The sequence below is a fragment of the Thunnus albacares genome, chromosome 9, assembly GCF_914725855.1.
Source record: "Thunnus albacares chromosome 9, fThuAlb1.1, whole genome shotgun sequence".
NCBI classification, from domain to species: Eukaryota; Metazoa; Chordata; class Actinopteri; order Scombriformes; family Scombridae; genus Thunnus; species Thunnus albacares.
The window spans coordinates 12,687,099-12,707,892 of record NC_058114.1 but is presented as its reverse complement, the minus strand read 5'-3'; the positions used below and the strand labels follow the sequence as shown (position 1 = coordinate 12,707,892).

The 20,794-nt window shown below is 37.7% G+C and overlaps 1 protein-coding gene across 1 annotated transcript in view; it reads left to right on the top strand.

The window, feature by feature from the left end:
- Window positions 1–20,508, top strand: part of LOC122988546 (homer protein homolog 3-like) — a 52,950-nt gene extending 32,442 nt beyond the window's left edge. The window contains exons 6-10 of the mRNA XM_044360921.1: window positions 2,074–2,210; window positions 6,204–6,360; window positions 13,331–13,441; window positions 14,572–14,652; window positions 16,875–20,508. Of these exons, the coding sequence (XP_044216856.1) occupies window positions 2,074–2,210; window positions 6,204–6,360; window positions 13,331–13,441; window positions 14,572–14,652; window positions 16,875–17,060 (672 nt within the window). The 3' untranslated portion in view covers window positions 17,061–20,508. The remainder of the gene's footprint in view (window positions 1–2,073; window positions 2,211–6,203; window positions 6,361–13,330; window positions 13,442–14,571; window positions 14,653–16,874) is intronic.
- Window positions 20,509–20,794: the final 286 nt, after the last annotated feature.

The window sequence follows — 20,794 nt, the reverse complement described above, 5'->3', positions numbered from 1 at the left end:
CAATTTGAGGTTTAGGTTTCCACACAGAAAGAGAAAGAAGGCGACAGGGGGTACAGAAATGTGCCTAAGCTAATTAATCAACATGCTTTGAAAAAGGGGGCTGAGCAATCTTTTAGCCCACAGCCTCATAGTGAGGAAAATGGTTCACAAAACTGTGTGAAAAGAAGCCAGAGCCCATTTCTGGGCAGCAGGGAGGCAACATATCAAAGCAGATTGGTTGGACTTGACTGCGCCAGCCTGAAGTCAAGCCATTTGTATGCTGTAATGTCATAGTCAAAGTCTCCTTTTGACATAAGAGGAAGATGAATGGCTATTCTCATACTGTATTACCATTCAGATTATTAAACCTTTATTTGTTACTGTAGGATACTCCTGATGGGGTAAGGAAAAAAGAAGCAAAGACAAAAACTGCTGGCTTTCAATTTGCAGATATAGAAGTTTACTTATGCAAAGATGAATGAGTATGAATGAGGCTTTGCTTACATACATCCCAGTCACCACATCTGCGCACAAATAATTTATGTTCAAATCTAATAACCAGGCTGTGAAAAGGGAGCAAGATGAACTTTCTTGTTGTGCTGTGGCTGCAGATCCGTTCAGTAATGTTCTAACTAAAGGTCACAACTGTGATACATTAGTTTTTCTATATATATGTTACTGTGGGACAGCAACTGTCTCATTCATAGCCCTCGTCTCTCCTCCAAAACTCTCATTTGTAGACTGAAGGTCAGCTAGCTAGCCGTATGAGTCAATATTAACATTCAACTGCAGTACTGCACTGCTAATGCTCTGAAGCTTCTAGTTCTGCCTGCAAACGATCAGATGGATCGGTAATGAAATATATAGCACTCTGCAAAGAAACAGACAAAAAATTCAACATATCTCTAAATGATTCAACCTTCCTGGATATTACTGTTTTGTTTTAATTGAATGCACTATCAAGTTAGTTTATTGCTAGAATTTGCTCAAAATAAAACCTAAAGCACCACTAAAACTATCTGGAAACAAGATTATCTTTAGATAATATATCTGTTACAATACAGCTGTAATATACAAAATACAAGATGCAATATAACTTTGAAGCCAGCATGGATGAGAAATCTATAAAGTGAAAGAGATCATGAGATATGAATGAAATCTGCAGAAAAGCAACTAAATGGACCTTTAAAAGAGACTGCTTGAAGATTATCTTTATTTTATCTTGATGTATGACTATCTTTCTTCTTTTTTTGTTGTTGTTGCAAAAACTAAAATCATGCATTTAATGCCAAAGGACAACTAAAAATGTAACTAAATCAGGTGCCAAAATTAACATTGAATCCCACTAGTATTTTGAGTGGAACCTGCACCACCAGTGATCATATTGCCAGATGTGCAGTGTAATATCTCAACAGATATACAGATCACAGCATGATGCAGCACACACATAGATACAAACACCAGATGAACCCTTGGAACGAGGAACCTTCACTCATTCCTCTTGCAAAAGAATCAGATCTCTGAGGCTAGCTGTAGAGGAGACAGCTGGTCTCCGCACGTGGCTGCATGCTCTGCATGGAGCCTGTTTACAGGAGCCCAGATGGGACATATTGAGCACCGACAGGTTGTGCTCTGTCCTATCTTGCTGCTGCATCTTGTCCGTTTTGTTCTGATGACAGGTCTGGATACAGAAACACTAATGGGCCCTGAGCCTCTTAGCCAAAGTCTAATTAACTGTGTCTTGTATCAACTGTCCACAATCAATAATCTTTGTACATGGGCATGTTAGCATATCAGAGCATTTTAATTCTATTTAGAGCATTTACTGATAAAATGATAATGTAGAAAAGGTGTACGCTGTTAAAAGTGCTCTTGTCCTCTAATAGAAAAACTGGTGCAGTTGATGAGGATTCACCTTTTAATCATAAAAAAACGAAAAGAAACCATTTTCTCTCCAACTTTTAACTCTGACACAAAGAGTACTTCTTTTCCTGATCGCACTAAGAGAGCTGCTACTGACTTCGTATAGACTCCATAATAGAACTTATGTCCTGTGTGTTGTCGCCTCAGTTGGCTCATGTGTTGTCACTACAGGAGTTTTCAGAGGAGCGTCATTCTCCGCCGCTGCTGACCGTCAACGGGCCGGGTGAGGAGAAGCTGTTTCGCAGTAAGAGCGCTGATGTGGAGCTGACGGCAGAGAAGGAGAGAGTCAAGAAGATGTTGTCAGAAGGGTAATAATACATGATTTAAAAGTAATTTTTACACAAAATGCCAAAACTTCTCTGGTTTCAGCATTTAAAATGTTAATATTTGCACATCTTTTTAGCCTATAAGGATAATTAACTGATTATCTTTGGGTTTGGGATTGTTGCAATCATGCATGTCGCAGCCAACGTTTACACCACCTGCCTCTGTGTGTGTCAGACTTTTTTCTGGAAAAATGGAAGAACTTTTAATGATAAGTAATGATAAACTCTTCTAGTTTACATTCATGGGCAAGATATCAAAAGATCAAAATGGTTTTTTATGTAGTAAACACATAATTAAACACACACATATACACAATATGAAACAAAAATGGGATATGGACCTTAAAGAGTTGTTTCCTTAAATCTGCAGCAAATGATCAAACTCAGTTCTGTCTACATTCAAAAATGATGTTAATGAAGTTTTAAAAACAGAGTACATTTATCAGATGGCATATTTTACTAATATTTTATTTAAGATATTTATTTGACAACAAGACCTGAGAAACAACAAGAGAGAGACAGAAGGAGACGGACGACATGCAGTGAAAATTTACACTCAGAGCTCAGTGATGTGTATGAAAAAGTATTTGGCTTTCAGCCAACCATAGAGCATGACAACAATAACTCAGAACAATTATACACAAAACACAGGGACATGAAGCACACATTAGAATAAAACAATAGAGAGAGCAGCAGATGTGTGTGTGTGTGTGTGTGTGTGTGTGTGTGTGTGTGTGTGTGTGTGTGTGTGTGTGTGGGAGTACTGGAATGGAAATTTTATCCGTTAGAGTTTAGAAAGTTTACTACAGAGGTTGTAATCCTGTCTCTAACCCCAGCTTGGCTACATGAGCAGATGTAAATGCCCAAAGCACTGAGCTCTGCACTGTGAATGATACTGACTCAAACCGCCTGTCCTCTGTTAGAGGGCGAAAGGAAACAGCGATTACGAGCCATTACATACCAAACTGCAAAGCGTTTAAAGAGCGCTTACATCTGCTAAGCTGCATTTGTTCATTTAACAATAGAAATGTGTATAAGATGTTAATCTGCATCACAATGCTCAGATCTGCATCATTTCAGGTAATTACAGTAGTTCATGCCAACAATGTTAAAAAATACACCCAGTCTTTTAATGTTAGTGTGACACAGTGAATCTCATATATCCAATATCCTTTTTACAAACAAAACTGAAAACGTGACCTGCTTGGCAGATGTAACAAGTTTTGTAGAGGCAGACTTCTGGATTTAGTCTACAAACAGCACAGACTGTCATCCATACAGAGAGCCGAGCTGGTACCCACACTGCTACTGAGAGGTTTCTTTCGGAAATAAGAACTGCTATTTGAAAAAAGTGACACATTACCAAAGAACTGAGAGCAGGAAATGAAAAGGACCATCAAATCCCCACTACCTGAGAAGCTGTAAATTAAACTCTGGTACCCATACGGATACTTTTCCACACAGTGCGTTAATCCAAAATTGAAGTGGAAGGCACTTCTACAAACTGGGAGACAAAAGACAGATTTTACACATAAAGATCAGCTTACTTGTCATGACGGGTACTACTATGTCTAAAGGCATAATAAATGCTTTGAATAATAGTTTGTGTATCGTATTATTTTTCCACAAAAAAGTTAAATTACCAAGTTAAAAGTCTACTACTCCTTTTAAAAAAAAATCTTTATCTATGAATATGCAAATATGCAGGCCTTAAAAGTAAGATTTAAGCTGAGCACAGGGAAACTTTTCTCCTTCAGCAGATAAATGTGAAAACAGCCTTGTAGTGTCAAACTCTGCGCATACATTCTTCTGCACAGTGAAGCTCAAACATTTAAGTAACAATAAGCAAAACACATTTCTGAGCGGAGGAGGACTTTAACAGCGGTGCCCGAGTGCTCCACTCAGAGAGAACAATTTCACCATGTAAGATTACGTTCTTCTCTCCTCTGTTTTTATTCAAAAGCTTCACAGACTAGCTGGGCTGGCGAGTTCAGTGAGGCTGACTTTCACTTCTTAAGAAACATAAAAGCCTTGATAAACTAGAGAAGAAGAACAGCAATGAGTCAGTCTAAAAGTATTTTATTTCAAAGCAAAAAAAAGTGCCATCTGCCTGGAGACAATATTACAAGTGTACCAGAGACACACACACAGTGTTGTGTCTGTGTGTGTGTGTGTGGCACGTATTTAGAGTACACAGCGCACCAAACTGTGCAAAAACATTTTCTAGCACTTGCATGAGTCATGGCCCAAGGTTCTGACTTTGTGTGCTGCTTTTAATCTGTGTGTGTGTGTATGTGTGTGTGTGTGTGTGTGTGTGACTTAAGACCAGCCAGGCCTGACTGGCACTGAATTTAGCACCTCATAATTATCATCATTATGGTGGCCATTACTGATCACTCAACCTCCCATCTGAGACCAGGAAGCAGAAAAACACTCGTCTTTAGAGGCTTTACAACCTATTATCCTGATGATTTTTTTTATTGATTCTTTATAAGCCTGTGCAGGATTTTCTCTCCTGTTGCTATGGTGAGTAGTTTTATGGTTGCCAAGATGTTAGTTTGGTCATCTTGGTAAAGACTCTCCATTCTAAACTCCATCTTGTCATTTGAAAGCTCTCTGGTTTATTAAATATCCCCACTGAATCCTGACCTTTACTGGCACACAGGACCTGATCTGTCTTTCCTACATGTTGATAAAGGAGAACACATTACATGTGTTGGTTTATTTCTTACATGGTACAAACCCACTGATGTAATTCTCCATTTTTACACCTCCTACTGATCTGTTCTGTTGCAGGTTTTACGCCATATTGCTTTGAAAAATCCTTGTAAACACTTAAGACAAACCATATTGTCTAATTTAATGCAAAATTTTGAGATAACCATTCATCTTTCACAACATGACGCTCATAATTACTGCTGGAGGCTGTTTTTATCTGTATAAAGTTGATTAGTGTCATACACATGTTCAGCCCTTAGGTTGCAGGATTGCATTATAAGAAGCCCTTCAACAACATGAGTGATAAAAGATCATTAAAAAAATTAATAACAGGATTATTGGTTTAATCCCCAAACCCCAGTTCTTCCTGTTGGTTATTGTGGTGCCTTCATGGCGAGTGTGTGTGTGCGAATTTAAAGTGTTTTTAGCCAAATTGATATGTAAATGTAGTCCATTTACCCTTCCATTTAATAGAAGAAAAACGGATATAATGTCCCATCTTGTGGTACATCAAAAGTTAATGGGTTAATTAAAAGAAACTACATTTTAATTACAGTGAGTCATCTTGATCCATCTCAGACTTCTTAGAAATTAATGGATCTATGGCTTCTTTTTAAAATCCAAAATATGTCAATCAAATTCCTCCACAGTCAGTGCAGCGTAATACCTCATTATCTTCTCCATTTTCCTCACTAGCAGTGTTTGGTTCAAACGGTAACAGTTAACCCTCTCTGTATCTTTAAAGCTGCACTCATCAATATATTCATATTAATGATGAATCAAATAACCATGTGTAATGAGAATAGTCACCCGACTCTGCAGCTCAGCGTTCTCAGCTCATTGTTTAGTTTCCTGGGCCACAGCTTTACTGTTTTGTTTCAGTCTCATCAGAGTTGTTTTGAGACCAAGCAGCTGTTTTCAGCAAAAACTTCTAAAAGCTCGCTGAACACTGCCTGCCAGCCAGCGGAGCATTTAGCAGCTAACAAGCCAGTTATTGTAAAGGAGTTGGAGACCAAAAACAGAGTTAAAAGGACAGTGAAAACTGGACGTACATTTGTTGGGTGGCTAGAAACACAAGCCCAAATGAATGCTAATGTTGCTCTGTGTTTGCTAGATGTGGATTTAGGCAACTGTTTGCTGATGCTGACTTTATACAGTGATAATATGTCAGTGGTGTGTTTACAGGTTGTTCTTCTGCCCCAAAGTAGCCAAAAAAAATAAATGAATACTGCTTGTGTCTTTTTGTGATCCCCTCAGGTCTGTGTGTGACATAAACATGGAGGCTGAGCTCTTTACCCTGCAGGACAGTAACGCCAAGCTGGTGGCAGCGCTGCAGGAAGCCAACAGCAGTGTGGAGCAGTGGAAGAAACAGCTGGCTGAATACCAGGAGGAGACGGATCGCCTCAGAGACCAGGTGACCATGTGCAGAGGGTGGATAAAAAAAAAACACCTTGTAATACAATCACCTTGAAGTTAACAACAATGTAGTGCTATTCATAATTACAGTCTGTTGAGACACATTATTGTAGTATTGGTTTGAGGTGTTAATAAGGAAATACTTGCGACCACTGTTTGCTATGTCATCATAATTTAGTTTATAAGTGTATAATTTGTATTTTCAACTAATGAACCAGCAGTTCAGTTTGCAACTACCACAAGTAATAACACAATAAAGCTTTCACATTATTAGAAAAAGTAGTTGAGATGGAGGCCAGTCTGTTATTTTCATATTTTGGGACACTTCAGATGAGAATACAGTTATATTACTATCATTTACCGAAAGTTTACTGAGCGTTAAAAGGAAGCTTTGTTTAAAAAGAAAATACAACATTTAGTTTGTAATCTGTTTAATTTAGAGTTCGGTTAGTCTCAAAAGTGAGAGTATAGTGTGAACCGTTAGTGTTAATGCTGTGCTTTTCTGTGGTGATTTTCCTTATCCTTATTAAGAGTCGCCTTCTGAAACTAATTTGTGATTTTGTTATATATAAATAAAATTGACTTGACTTGAGTATCAATGTAGAAGGAGGACAGGAACAGTTCTGAGGTGTGTGTATATACAGTTTAAACAAACACCTGAAAACCAATCAGAAAGAGAGAGATTGTCTGTGCTCATAGAGTATATTTCACTTAGTAGTCAACACATTCATTTTCAATACATCATAAGTGAATTTAAACAGATACAAAGTGGTGAGAAAATCACTTCCAGGCCTCAAAAATGCCCATAGAGTGCAAGCTACACAAGGTAACTCTTATTATGATGCTATGTTGTTATATTGTACAGGTTTCATGACATCAGTGTGTCCACTCCATGTAGTTTCCATAGTTAAGCACTGAAAAAGTAGGTGAAATTGAATTTCTTATATTAAAACAGTAACACCAGAAATCAACAACTGCAAGTTAACAACAACAACTTGCACTGAACAAGATAATCCATCTCAATAATCATGGATAGAATCCCTGTTTTATTTCATCGTGCTGAGTTGAGTGTTTTCATATCAGTGCTGCATTATATTCTGCTCTCTTGTCAATCACTTCACACCTAGAGGAACAAATTTCTCCTCCAGCAAATCTCCCCAAAACAAATCACTCCACAAACTACATTGTCACATCCCTGTCTTTTATTTACAGCATCTGCATAAGCTGGGCAGTAGTTCTCGTCAATGTAATTTTGATTATGTACAGCTAATATATAAAAATATTTAGAAATCTAATTATTTCCTGCATGCATTATTTAGGGAAATATAAATTAGATGTAGATAGTAGTAAATTATAACTTGCATAATCATTTATTGGTAATTATGTAGAAAACATGTTTAAGGTTAAAATTGTAGACCAAATCATTAATGTATGGTTTTATGACAAGAGAAAAAGAAAACCAAGCAACTCTTAGAAAGCAGAAATAGACTGTATGATGTTCTCCTTCTGAAACATTTTCCTGTCGTTCCCTCACTATGGGACCTCTCGGATAGGAACGAGGTGCTGTGCTGATTTTTTTTTTTCACACATCTATGTGTCTAAGTATCACATCGAAATCCCCACACAGACTTAGTCTGTTCCAAACTGCAGATGCATTTTTCATCCAGCCCCCCTTCCTTGGGATATATCTGTTGACAGGCTCCCGTGATAATCGCAGAGCCAGAACACAGACATTTCATCTTTAATTTGGGGAGTGAAAATGATGCCCTTGGTCAAGCTTAACAAGCTTCCTCAATGCGACAGAATTAAGTGCTGCTGCAGCCGGCCTTTAGTGGAACTATTATCACAGCTGACAGAGAACTGGCCCTTTCTTTTTATCCCATGTCGAGGTTTCATCCATCTCTACTAGTCCAGGTGAAGGTTACCCCCCAAACACACACACACACAGCTACACACACTGCAGCAAAGTCAACCAGGTGGTTGGAAGTAGAGCAGGGCTCCAAGGGTTTGGCAATGGGGTATTGAGGAGGGCAGAGATGTTTTTTTTTTTGTTTTTTTTATTTTGGGACAGAACACCCTATACTGCCCACACCTCCCCCCTCCCTCTCTGCCCCAGTTACAGGAAGAAGATAAATCACCGTAGGAGCAGAAGGAGAGAGGTTGGCTTGCTTTTTCTCTCTCGTCACACTCTCGGTTTCAGCCACGTTTGTGTTCATCCACAACAGAAAGGCTCTGGGTTTATTTTGTGGGTTCATTCTGACTTGAATTGTGTTTACTTAACGTGACATATTGCATCGGACTGTAGAATAGGTTTTTGTGTACTTGTTTATGTTTGTTTTTAAACTTGACTTTTTGCTGATATATTTTGGTACATTTGAAATTGTGTTGTGTTTGGAATTACGTGTGATGTATGATGTCAAACAAACCAACAATAACAGCAACCTAAACTATAATCACTCTGCATCCAAAATAACAGTTTCAGCTTGACAGTATGGTCTGCTTTTTAGGTTGTGTTTTGTTTTGTTTTTTGTTATTTTTTTTGGCAACTGGGACGTTTCACATGTTAGATCTTTTTGGACTGCTGCCATTGCTGGTTTGTTTGCAATCATCCATCCATCCATTAACATATTTACTGACAATAAATATACATAGTGGACAACTGTTCACACTCACATTCACACCTACGGGCAAGTTAGAGTTGCCAGTTAATCTAACCTTCATGTCTTTGGACTGTAGGAGGAAACCCACACAGAAAAGCCCCACACAATCATACTTTTCTTTGCATTTTTTATTTTGACGAAATTAACACAAAAAACACATCTTGTAGACTGTCCAATTCTAGTCCACATTGTCCAGATATAGTATTTAAAGAGCTCATAAAGCAGCACAACCCTAATTTTGTCATATTTAATGTTTAGTTTGGTGAAAGCAATATGTCACCCAAACATGAGTAAGCAAGGATACAAACTTTATTAAAGGGCTTTAGAATTTGTACAACAAAAGCCACCTTATATCCTTAGACCCCTGATCTGGAGATTGACATGTAGAATTATATTTAGCCACTTTTTTAACAATAAACTGAGTGTTTGGAAGATAGTGACATAATGGATAGTGGATGTTATGCTGCAGGAGTGGTTGTAAAAGTTTTTTTTAGACATTTTGATACTTTTTTTGCAATGCAATGAAACAGAAAAACATTTCTAATTTAACTCTGTGGAACATTGTGAATGATAAATTAATAAGGCGGAGCTCAGTGTTTGACAGTCACCATCTGATTTGTTTTGGGTGTTTTTTTTGGTGCTGCATCTGCATTGCTGTCTTATTCAGCTCCCAACTCCTAGATGTGTACTGTACAAAACATCTCCTGTCAATCTATTAATATTTAGAGAGGTATCAGAGGTTTTTCAGGTTTCTTTCTTCATGTGTATTTGTATGGAGTTCAGAGAGATGGAGCTGGTGCCTCTTGGGATAGTAGCTGTCACATACAAAATAGATACGAAGGGGTTGAGTCCTCTGGGACCGTGTGGACCCCAACCCCCCTTCCACCTACGGCGGTTTTCTGAAGATCTGCTTGGAAGGCATGCAACGTAGCGTAGCATAGAATCTATAAAGAGCCCGCTTTGAAATTGCCTGTGAAAATGCAGAAGGGATGCTCAAATGGGGGGAAAGGAAAATGTTGACATGTGAGCAGGAAACCCTCTCTACCCTCACACATACATTTACATTTCAGACATCCAGCCGATGCAGTTACCCAGGGTGAACTGAAATGCAAAGCAGTAATAAGCAGTAACAAAGTTTGCAGTGATTCCTGCATCGCCAACATCACAGTTACCAAAACCAAGTAGGTCAAGGGTTAGGGTGTCATTGTGGTTTTCCTGTCAAAGAAAACCTTTTGACTTTGTTTGAAAAGCTCTTCAGCATCGCAAATTGTCAGCACAGGCACACAGCAGTATTTCTACATATTTGTGGCTTCAACTGCCAGTTGTGTTCTCAAATTGACAGGTCAGGTCCGCCTTTAGAGTTTGCAAAATAAATCTGAGGGGTTGTGAGATGATTACACAATAAGACAGAAGAACAAAACATAATTCTGCTTCATAAAATTATGTTCATCTCATGATACTTTCCTCTAATCTTTGCTCTTTTTCTTATAAATTACTGGATAAGAAAAGCAAATTGAAATCTTAGGTTGAAATAGTCAAAATTAGACAAATGCAACTAGTGAAAAGGGGTTGCCAGGTGACATTGCTTCATTTTAAAGGAACCACTGGTCTATAGAACGACAGAACATGTACAACAATGGTAAAAAAAACCCCAAACATACTCAATTTGTAATCATAGAGGATTTATAAAGTGACTTAAACAATTAATTGATTGATTGATAATTGTTGCTGGTTAATTTTCTGTCAATTGCCCAATCAATTAATCAACTGATCATTTCAGCTCTACATATTGTTACTGTGATGTCAATCCTTACAATCCTCACGGTTGTTTATGTTTGGCTGGCAGTTGAAGACTTTAAGGTTATTCTCGTTATTATAAGCCACTGTGTGTAAATGAAGAACAGCTTAAGTGTAAATGAGCAAACAAATGTTACACCTGTCAGCTGTGATCATGTCTCAAGACAGATGTGAGTACACACCGATACGCACACAATGAATTTGATTCATTTAAGCCAATTAAGGCAACGCTCAGAATATTCTGACTGCTTTGTAAACCTTTTTATCTGATTATCTCAATGAGAACTGCCATAAACAGGTGAGACCTAACTCGTTTAACACAGAAATTTATGTACATTTGTAGGGCATAATTAGATTTATTCATATTTTTTTTTCAAACTGTGCATGTTAGTCAATAAAGCCACTGTCAGATTTACAAAACAAGCAACATCATGCAGTGAGAGGTTTATCAGTTTTAAAATGAATACATAAAAATGGTTCTTAACAAGTCATGTAACTTCAAACCGTGTAAAGCCTTGGGGCACAATCAGATTATTGTTTTAAGCTGATTACTCCCAGAGCATGCAATACCATACAGTATACTGTTTTCATATGTTTAAGCTAAGTGGATATTGAACCCCTTAACCTGTCAGCATTAGTACCTTGTTCTGACTGTTGAGCTACAGAGTCTTGAAAGATGACTGAGTTGTTACACAGCGAAGCATAAACTTGAAGTCAACTAGTGTCCAGACTTCAAAGACTGAACAGTTTGTCCTTGTTTAGTCAACTGTCGCTCACCATCTTTGGCATTTCCATTAATATGTTAAACGCAGGGAAGTGGGTTGGGAAAAATATTTTTCATATCTTTTCACAAGGTCAGATCTCTCCAGCAGCTAAGAAAATCTCCAAGTCGAGAGTTTTCAGCGTTGTGACCACTGGCAGCAAAGCTTTTTTTTTTTTTTCTTTTTTTTTTCTTTTTTCTTTTACAAAAGCATTGCAGTTGATGTTGTGTGTATGTGTGTGTGTACGTGGTGAAGATTCAAGAGAGATGAATCAAGAAAATGCCCTTAATTCATTTGTAGATTGCACAGCAGAGTGATGCATGAGTAATGCTGGTAAAAACACTCTGCATACCGACTAAATGGACTTTTCTCAGCTGTTGAAATCACTTCACTAGCAGTGCCTGTGTGTGTGTGTGTATGTGTGTGTGTATGTGTGGATGGATATGTGTGGGCGAGTAGGCGATGACCCTCTGTTGGTTTTCCTCATATCCATCAGTAGCAATCACCAAATATACATGTATTTGTGAGTGTGTGTGTGTGTGTGTGTGTGTGTGGTGGGGGGGGGGTGCCTGTATGTCTGTGTATATTTGTGTGTGACTGTATTATTACATTACATTGCTGCCATCATGTAAAACCCTTTTAATGCTAATGCTGTGCTGCTAGCCATGTTTTCACTGGAGGTGAAAAGTCATGTGTTGTTCTCTGGATTTAGAAAATGACACTATATGTTATGTTTATAAAACCTTTTCAAAGACTGTTAATTTGATATGTGCTAAACGAGATCCCAGTGCGTCATTCTCCTCATCATAATGGATTTCTATGAACTATGCAAAAACCTAATAACACATTCCCAAGATACCTGATCAGCTTCAGATTGAACACTAACTGATTAGACTGTGACACTAAATCAGGCCATGACTTTCCAACTCATAAAGTGTTTTTTGCAGCTCAGAGAAATCAGTTTTATGTCAAGTTATACGAACAACGTGTTTGGATTTAACAGCAAAATGAATAGTTGTTCAGCATTGTTGAAATTTGTGTTATAACCAGGTCTATTTATTTTATTATTATTTATTTTAATTTATTTTATTACAGTTATGTTGACTGGTGTGTACTCTGGGGCCACAGAGGTCACATCACACCAGTTCTCCACAACCTCCACTAAGTCCCAGTCAAATTACAATTAAACTAAGACATAGCTGGAAAAGAAGGCAAGATGGACTATTTAGTAGCATCAGTATTTACTCTAATTTCTTCAATTTTATATAGAAAATGTTTTTTGTCAGTGATTTATGAGTTTTGTTGGAGACAATGGTCTGAAAATTGGGTTATAAATGTTTGGACTTCTTCGTAGTATTGTTTGAAAATGTGTTTGCAGCATTCTGAATCTGACTTATATGAATTTGTGGTGTGGTGGCTTATTAGTAAGATACCACAAATTGTGTTGTATGCATGACACAATAATAAAAACTGCACTCATTAATTCATTTCAAATAAACTAGAACATAATTCTCAGTACCCACAAGGCCAATAATCTCTCTAACCTAAGTTTATGACCAAATACCTTGTGTTTATTGCTAATTATCACTGTCACTGTGAACATGTTAGCATACTGATGTTTACATTTAGCTCAAAGCACTGCTGTGTCTAAATACTAGTCTTTGTTATCTTGTAAAAAGTATTTGAGCTGCATATACATTTGATTTATTGGTAAGTATGTATTAATTGTACATGTGGTTGTGTGTTCCAGGTGGCAGAACTTGAGTCCCAGCTGGGGCATCCTGCTACTGGTCAGACTGGTAGAGAGGAGCTGAGCCGCTCACTGGAGGAGCTGGAAGCCATGCTGAGCGCTAAAGACCAGGCAAGAAACACTGTTCACTTCCTGAACTGCACACTGTCCAAATCGATTTACCATCCTACAGGGAAGCTCAGTATGGAAAGCCAGTCCAAAACACAATGCACACCAAATGTATTGCCAGCAATCAATTAATCTATTTGTTTTCAGCTTAAGTCTCCATCAGATATTCATATAGATTGGAAACATCCAGTATAATTTATGCTTGAAGCAAAGAGAGCTAGAAAAGTGTCAGTTTGAGTCTCTTTTCTCTGTATCATTTTTAAGCCGTTAAATGAGATTTTTCTGGTTCAGCAAGTTTGTTTTTGTCTTGACCAAAAGGTAATTACTTGACAAAATGCTCAAAATGGTCATGATAGACGAGAATGTGTGTTTTGGCTTTCACTTACCCTTTTAGTTTATTTCTGTTCAGACCTTGATTAATCTTTGAGGTACTTCCATTTTTCTTGTCGTTGATTCATTGCTTTGGTCAGGCTGAACAGATCTTTGATATAACATCTCCACAATCTTAGAAAACAAACCAAAATGAAAGTTGAGACAAGATGCAGATGATCAGAACATGTCAAGCGAACTCAGGACTTAACACGTTTCTGACTAACAGTTTCCAAGCCTGCTCTAATATGATTTTTAATGATGCCAAATTACCATCTTGTGAATATTTTGTGCTTGTTTTCACCAAGTTAGTGTCCATCAAATTCATGCTGTGCATGCTCAGCCAAAAGCCATTTTCCCTGGATAAATAAAAAAGATATCAAAGTGAAATATTCTTGAAAGCAGCTGCTGTCTTGCTGCTGTCCTCCAGCTTCGTTAACATTAACGTGTCTGTCACATCATCTAAACAAGTTCCACTTTTGGCAACAGGATTTGTGCAAGGTCACAGTGGTAAGTTTCCCTGAGGGCCAAACCCAAACCTCTCCTCTTCAGGAACATCGAAGTGTCCCAGATCTTATTACCAACCCCTGTTGTATGATAAATGATGCTGCTTCTTTTAGAACATCAAAGTACATCTTGGAAAATAATGAAGTATTTTTTTAAGAATTTGGTGCAAAACAAGAGATGAATGTTCCATGATAAATGGGGATGGGGAAGACATGTGAATGTGGCGTTGTGACAGTCTGATATTACTGTGCTTTCAGGAGATTCACAATCTACAAAGCAAGAAAACAGATGTGGGTGAGCTAGAGAAGGAGAGAGAGGAAGCCATGCAGAGACTCCAGGTAAGCTGATGAGTGGCTGAGTTTTTCTCCTCTGTAAAAATTATACTGGAGTATTCACACTGACTCATCACACTGCAGTCAACCGTGAGAACAAGTTTTACTTTCCATGTCAATGTTTTTTAGGTTAAGTGCTGAAAACTCTTTACAGGCTCAGGATCATTTTTGGACCACGTACTGTAACTACATACATAATTCAAAAGTTTTACTTAAAAATAAAAATGTACAATTAATCAACACTAATGTATAGTAAGAGAAATAATAATACACAAGGAACAAACAGGAAGAGGGTCAAATTAGATACCACTTTCATCCATAGATTGCTGCCCAATAAAAAGAAAGTTTTGAGCAGTATTCAGGTCAGGATAAGTTACTCATCCTCTCTATCTGTGGACATTGAATAGGCTCCTTATGAGTTCAGGATTTCTTCAGTGAAATAGTCTTTAGGAACCTACCTCTGTATGACTGAGATGTTTCTGCAATACTAAAATTCTGCATAGTTTACATTTAATGCATAGTTGACATTTAATGTTATAAAATGTACTCTCTGTATGAAGTAAACTGACAATCAACTTGGGAGTGATAGGCAGTTAAAATCCTATATTTTTTATTTTTTGCTTTGTTTTATTTGTTTCTCCACAGAAATCACACATGGTCAAGAAAGTCTAGTTTTTTAAACAGCGGGTTCTAGCAGGTCTACAATTTTCTTATATATTCTTAAACTATATATTTCTGGCAGGGAACTGGTTGGTGGTACTGATGGGCTAGTGTGATCCTGCACAATACTCAGAGATAATGGGATTTTTTTTTCTTCAGGAAATTTTTAATGGAATCATATTAAATTTGCACAGCACAAATTGGTTCTACTCACTGACATTTTCATCTTCATTTAACCATTAGAGCTTATATTCTATCACAGAAAAGTAGTAGCTACTACGACATCAGCTGCAAAGAGGCCACCTGATCAGTCTACTTCTCTTCAAGTATTTTACTAGGAGAAACTTCTAATCCTTAAAGCAGGAATGTTTGGGGTAATTTGATGTTACTGGTTGTTTTTTCCACCATATTTCATTTTTCCATGTTATGGTCTCATTTTTGTTGCGTAGACTAGACGCTTCCTTGTAGTTTCTTCTGTTCTCTTTCTTTCTTCTGTTCTCTAAACTCCAAACAGAGCCACACTGTCAACCAATGGCAAATCAAAGTGCTGATACTGTACCTGTAAAAGAGAGACTGTCCAATTCAGACCAGCAGCAGTGCAGCAAAGAATCAGTACAGGAGAACTGAGGAGATAACAAATTGTGTTGAATTTCCATGTTAATGCAGGAGATTATACCTGATGCATATTGCATAGCCTTTATTAGGTCCTCTATCATTTTTAGTAGTGTTGTCAGTTGTGAATTATGTATATTCATATTTGACCTTTTGCTGTCCTTGTGTTTATTCCATAATCTATTCACTGGTGCATTTGCCATACAGAATTATCTCGTAAAGCACAAAATTGCACATTTCCATTTGCAGCATAAACTGTTTAAAGCAAATACACCTGATAGGAAATTCTCAGATAACTTTTACTGCAGTCAGCAGCCACACAAGAAATGGAAGAATTTACAGGCTTTTCAGAAAGGTTGTTATTCAAACCTGTAGGTCTCAACAAGCAGACTGTACCTGCCGAAGTGCCTTTAAGCAAATTGCTTCTCCAAAGCTGCTGTACTGCAGTCGTTTACTACTTTCATGCTAAAATTTAAATGTACAGAAAGAATCTAGGTATGTACAGTACACATACACTGAGACTCTGTTTGCAGATACAAACAGTTGTGTACAATGTCCTTATTTGATAAAAAGTGCTTGTGATCCGTCTTCCTTGCCCAAACTTTAGATAGAAAAGCAATGTACAAAGCACATGTGCATTACTGCCAGTTCTCTATTCCCCTCAAACATTTATTATCAGGGCATATTTATGGACAGAGGGGGTAAATATAATGGCAGGAACACTGTACTCAAGGCTTACATTTATAGCATTTTGCAGACCAGAATGATTTATATTACTACTCTGTGAGGTGTGTTCAACAAAAAATGCATTCTAAACATTTTAGTGTGCTGGCTGCTCTTGCTAATGTCACAAAAATACAAAGGATGTCTCATGTACAATTTGGACACCAAACAAATATTGAGAAATACATCCAGCTGTACCGAAACTGCATTAATGACTGTGAATATGTTTGCAGGATCTGGAGAGACGAAACACAGAGTTGGAGGATCAGGTTCAGAGTGCTGAAAAGACGCTGGCCTCGAACCAGGAGGAGCGGGAGCAGGTGGAGGTGGAGGTCCGACATATCATCGAGGTTCTGGACGTCAAAATCTGTGACCTGAATGACCTGAGACAGAGCCTGGCAAAACTTGTTGACAAATAGCCACAGCAGCAGTTGGGATGCATCTCCACAGTCAGCGCTGGTTTCCTCCATTTGGCCTTGATTTGTGTTTTACTGATGTAACAACATCAGTAAAACACAAATGTGCTTGTAAACAGCACATACGAGAAACCTCTTAAAGGTGTGATGTGCAGAATAAAGTATCTGTGCTGTATATTATTGTCACGTTAATGTTGTAACATTGGTATAATTATCATAAACAATTAACAGTAAGGTCTAATTGACTACTTCTACTTCTACAGTTCTGTCTATCAGTCTCAAAACAAACCACAGAGGAAAGAGTTTCACTTGGTTTTCAATTCTTACGCCATCTGCAATCAGTGAAAACTAACCTGATGGCTCACAATGTAACATGCAGAGAATAGGCTGCTAAAAGCTGACAGCCTTTTCAGTAATGGTCCCACTTGTTTTGGATAATTATACCAATGTCTCAAAATAAATATTAATAAATAATACACAAAGCACCTTTTAAAAGGAGAAAAATCTATTTAAGCTTTCTGTTTTGCAAAAGCAGACATTTATAACAACAACATGGAATTTTCCAGTTGTTTTAGCTTATTTTTGTGTCTGTATTTAATACAGAGTGGGTATTCTACCCCTCGTAGTGTATTTCTTAACTTATTAGGTTAAGAGGCACGAGTAGGAGTAAGACTAAAAAAGAATCAAGAGATAATGGCTTCACAGTATTTAATAAGAGCTAGTGCTACTCCCTGTTCCTACAGAGCAGGCGCTCTCAGTCACTCACTGATAGAACTGCAGTCATCAGCACTTGAGATGGTTTAAAGATAAGATTTTATGGACAATAACATTTTATACCTATACTAAATATCAACATTTTACAGACATTTGGTTTATAGAAACAATAGTGTCCATAAATGGTTTTTGCAGTGCAGATTGTCAGAAGCCCTTTACACATTAAACTAAGAGCATGTATAAATAAGGCTTTTAGATTTGTGTTTTCTCATGAAAATACTGTGAGTCAATGCTAATAAGATAACAGAAACAATCAAGACATATAAGTAAAATGTCTGCTTTTGCAAAATCAAAATGTCCATTTTGGTGTCGTCCTTGCTTAAAGACTGTGGAGATGCACCCTGCAGGAGTTTGGTCAGGGTGAGGACAAATGGAGGCAAAGACCCTGAATAAAGTCGGCTACAGTTCACCATCAGCAGCCTGGACTGGCATCATACCAGCCAGAACAACAACAAACTCAGAGATGCAACAACCTGCTCCCATTCTGTCCTCTGAGGATCGCCAGCGTACAATGTTTTTTTGTTCGTTTTATGAGGACTGCTTTTTCTCACCACTTATTCTATTATTCATGTTCATCGACAAGTTACTTGCAGTCAGTGATGGGAAATCAACAATGGCTACCAGCCAAAATACTGCTCAATTCAAGCGGTGGCTGGTAGGTGTGTCTTCTCCACCAGCCGCTTTGACAGGTAGATCAGCATTTGAAGGGAAGGTCGTGATGTGTCACTGCGGCCTGTGGACAGAGATGCTGCTTTCCCAACCTGATTTTGAGATTGCACTTGATAATGTTTGTGCCAAGTTTTATTTTGTTTACATTTGTCAGTGTTCACAAAATAACCCCCGTTCTACATTGTATACTTTCTCTGTGTTGCGCAACACTACCATTTACCATAATAGTAATAATAAGCCTAAAGAGAGGCTCAGCGGAGCCGCAGAGCATAGATCACTATGAGAGCACTGCATGAGCTCTGCAGAAGCCCCGTACCTGCCAAGGAATGGGAAGCTGTGTATGTGTGTATGTGTGTGAGTGTGTGTGTATGTGTGCACATTACTTAACAGCGTGTGACCTCAGACTGCTCGAGTTAAAAAGCACAACTGCAGTAGTTTTAGTAAATGGGTACTTAATTAACTTGTCTGTCAGCTTTGTATTTGAACTTCTGATGCACAATATCTATTGATCTTTGCTTCTGGCCCCCTGATGAGTTATTGATTTCTTCATATGACAGTAATATTAGGTACAAATAAGGTGCAGACTTTTGCAGCCGTTGATGCAGTAACTGCCAAGAGTCATAATAACATGTCAAAATGTGATTTAAATAGGTCTTAATGAAATCTGCTCACTTAATAAACTACCAGATAATTATATTAAGCTGAATTTATGACTTTTTAAGGTTTGTAATATTTGTAACTGATTGTGTTTATTACATAACCTATTACAGCTTGAATTACGTTTTCTTTCTTACAAGATTTGCAAAAGTAGCCAAAATGATCACATCAGGAGCTCAACGCACCTACAGTTATAATGGTAATAATATAATGTTAGTGTCTTATGTAGCTATTTGTTACATTAAGAGGTTTTGTTATACTTCCAGTCCAATAAGACTGACGTTTCATCACTTTGACAAGTTATTAAACTATCTGGCAGTTCTGGACTCGGCTGCTACATGCAAGCATCACTGAATTAGCAATAAAGTTTCTAGCATAGACGCTTGTTCATAGTTATGTTTAGTAATTTGTAGGTAATGAGACCTCTGCAAAGCCTGTTTTCATCCATTTTAACAGAAGTGTTTTCTCTCATTTCTTTTCTCATGGCTACACCAGATCATTACATACTCTACCAGCCTTTTATCAAGCATGAAGAAAATGCAGAGGCCAGCGGCTCCTCAGCATGAGCTCCACACGGTTGATGTCAGAAACACTTTGCGTCACAACGGCCTTATTCCAGTGTATAATTACTGCACAATAACACTGTGTTAATGCATAATGAGTGTGTCTAGTATGCACACACAGTGATAAAGGGAGACTATCCCTCACCTGAAACACCAGGATTCAACTCTGATCCCTGAGCTACTCATGGAGAGGTTCTGCTGGGCAACAGAGGAGACTGATTTCCTTTTAAGGACCAATTAAGCTGTAGAAAGTCACTAACTAAAGCAAAAGTAGTTTAGGTAGATTGGATATACCAAAAGTTTTAAAAGCCCCTACAATTAACTGAATATATGAAGGTGGATTCCTCTTTAAATACACTGGAATAAGGCCTTTTTAGAACATCTGTTGCTTACCACAAGAGAGAATGGAGTACCAAAGACACACCTCTGTCAAGCTCAAGCCACATCAACTGGAATTAACAAGGCTTCTATATGATGCTTATCTTCATCTCCATCAGATTATCAAAGTTAAGTTTGTTGCTCACAATTGCTCAAATCATTTAACCTTTCGGTAAGACTCAAAATACCTCAAAATACTTCAGTTAGTTCAGGTTAGTTTCATTGAAGTATTGGTACAGAAGAAAGGAAAACTGTCAACTAGTGTTGGTCAGTTCAAGGCCACAATTCAGATTTTTCACAATTAATGAGTTTGAAGATAGAAGGTGTTTGTATGGGATTTGACAATGTGAGATGAGTTCCTTATATTTGTATAGAACTGTTTAACATTAAAACTCAGTCATGCAAAGTCACTGCTGTGTTCTTTGTGGGCTAGTAGGGCGAGAAGCTCATTGTCGTGTTTTCTTATTCAACATTCCTACAGTTTCTATCTGAAAGTGTCATGATTTAGTATTTTTCCTTGGCTGTTTAGTTTTGACTGAATTTAAAGATTTTGACATTCAACATGTGAGCCGCTAATGAAAATATTGATTGTCAATCTGACAAATCTTGCTGTAAATTTCTAGACAGTGATGGTGCTCAATTTGTCTGTGCTACTTGCCATGTAGTGGCAAAAGTGGGAAAACCTGTTTAAAAGCA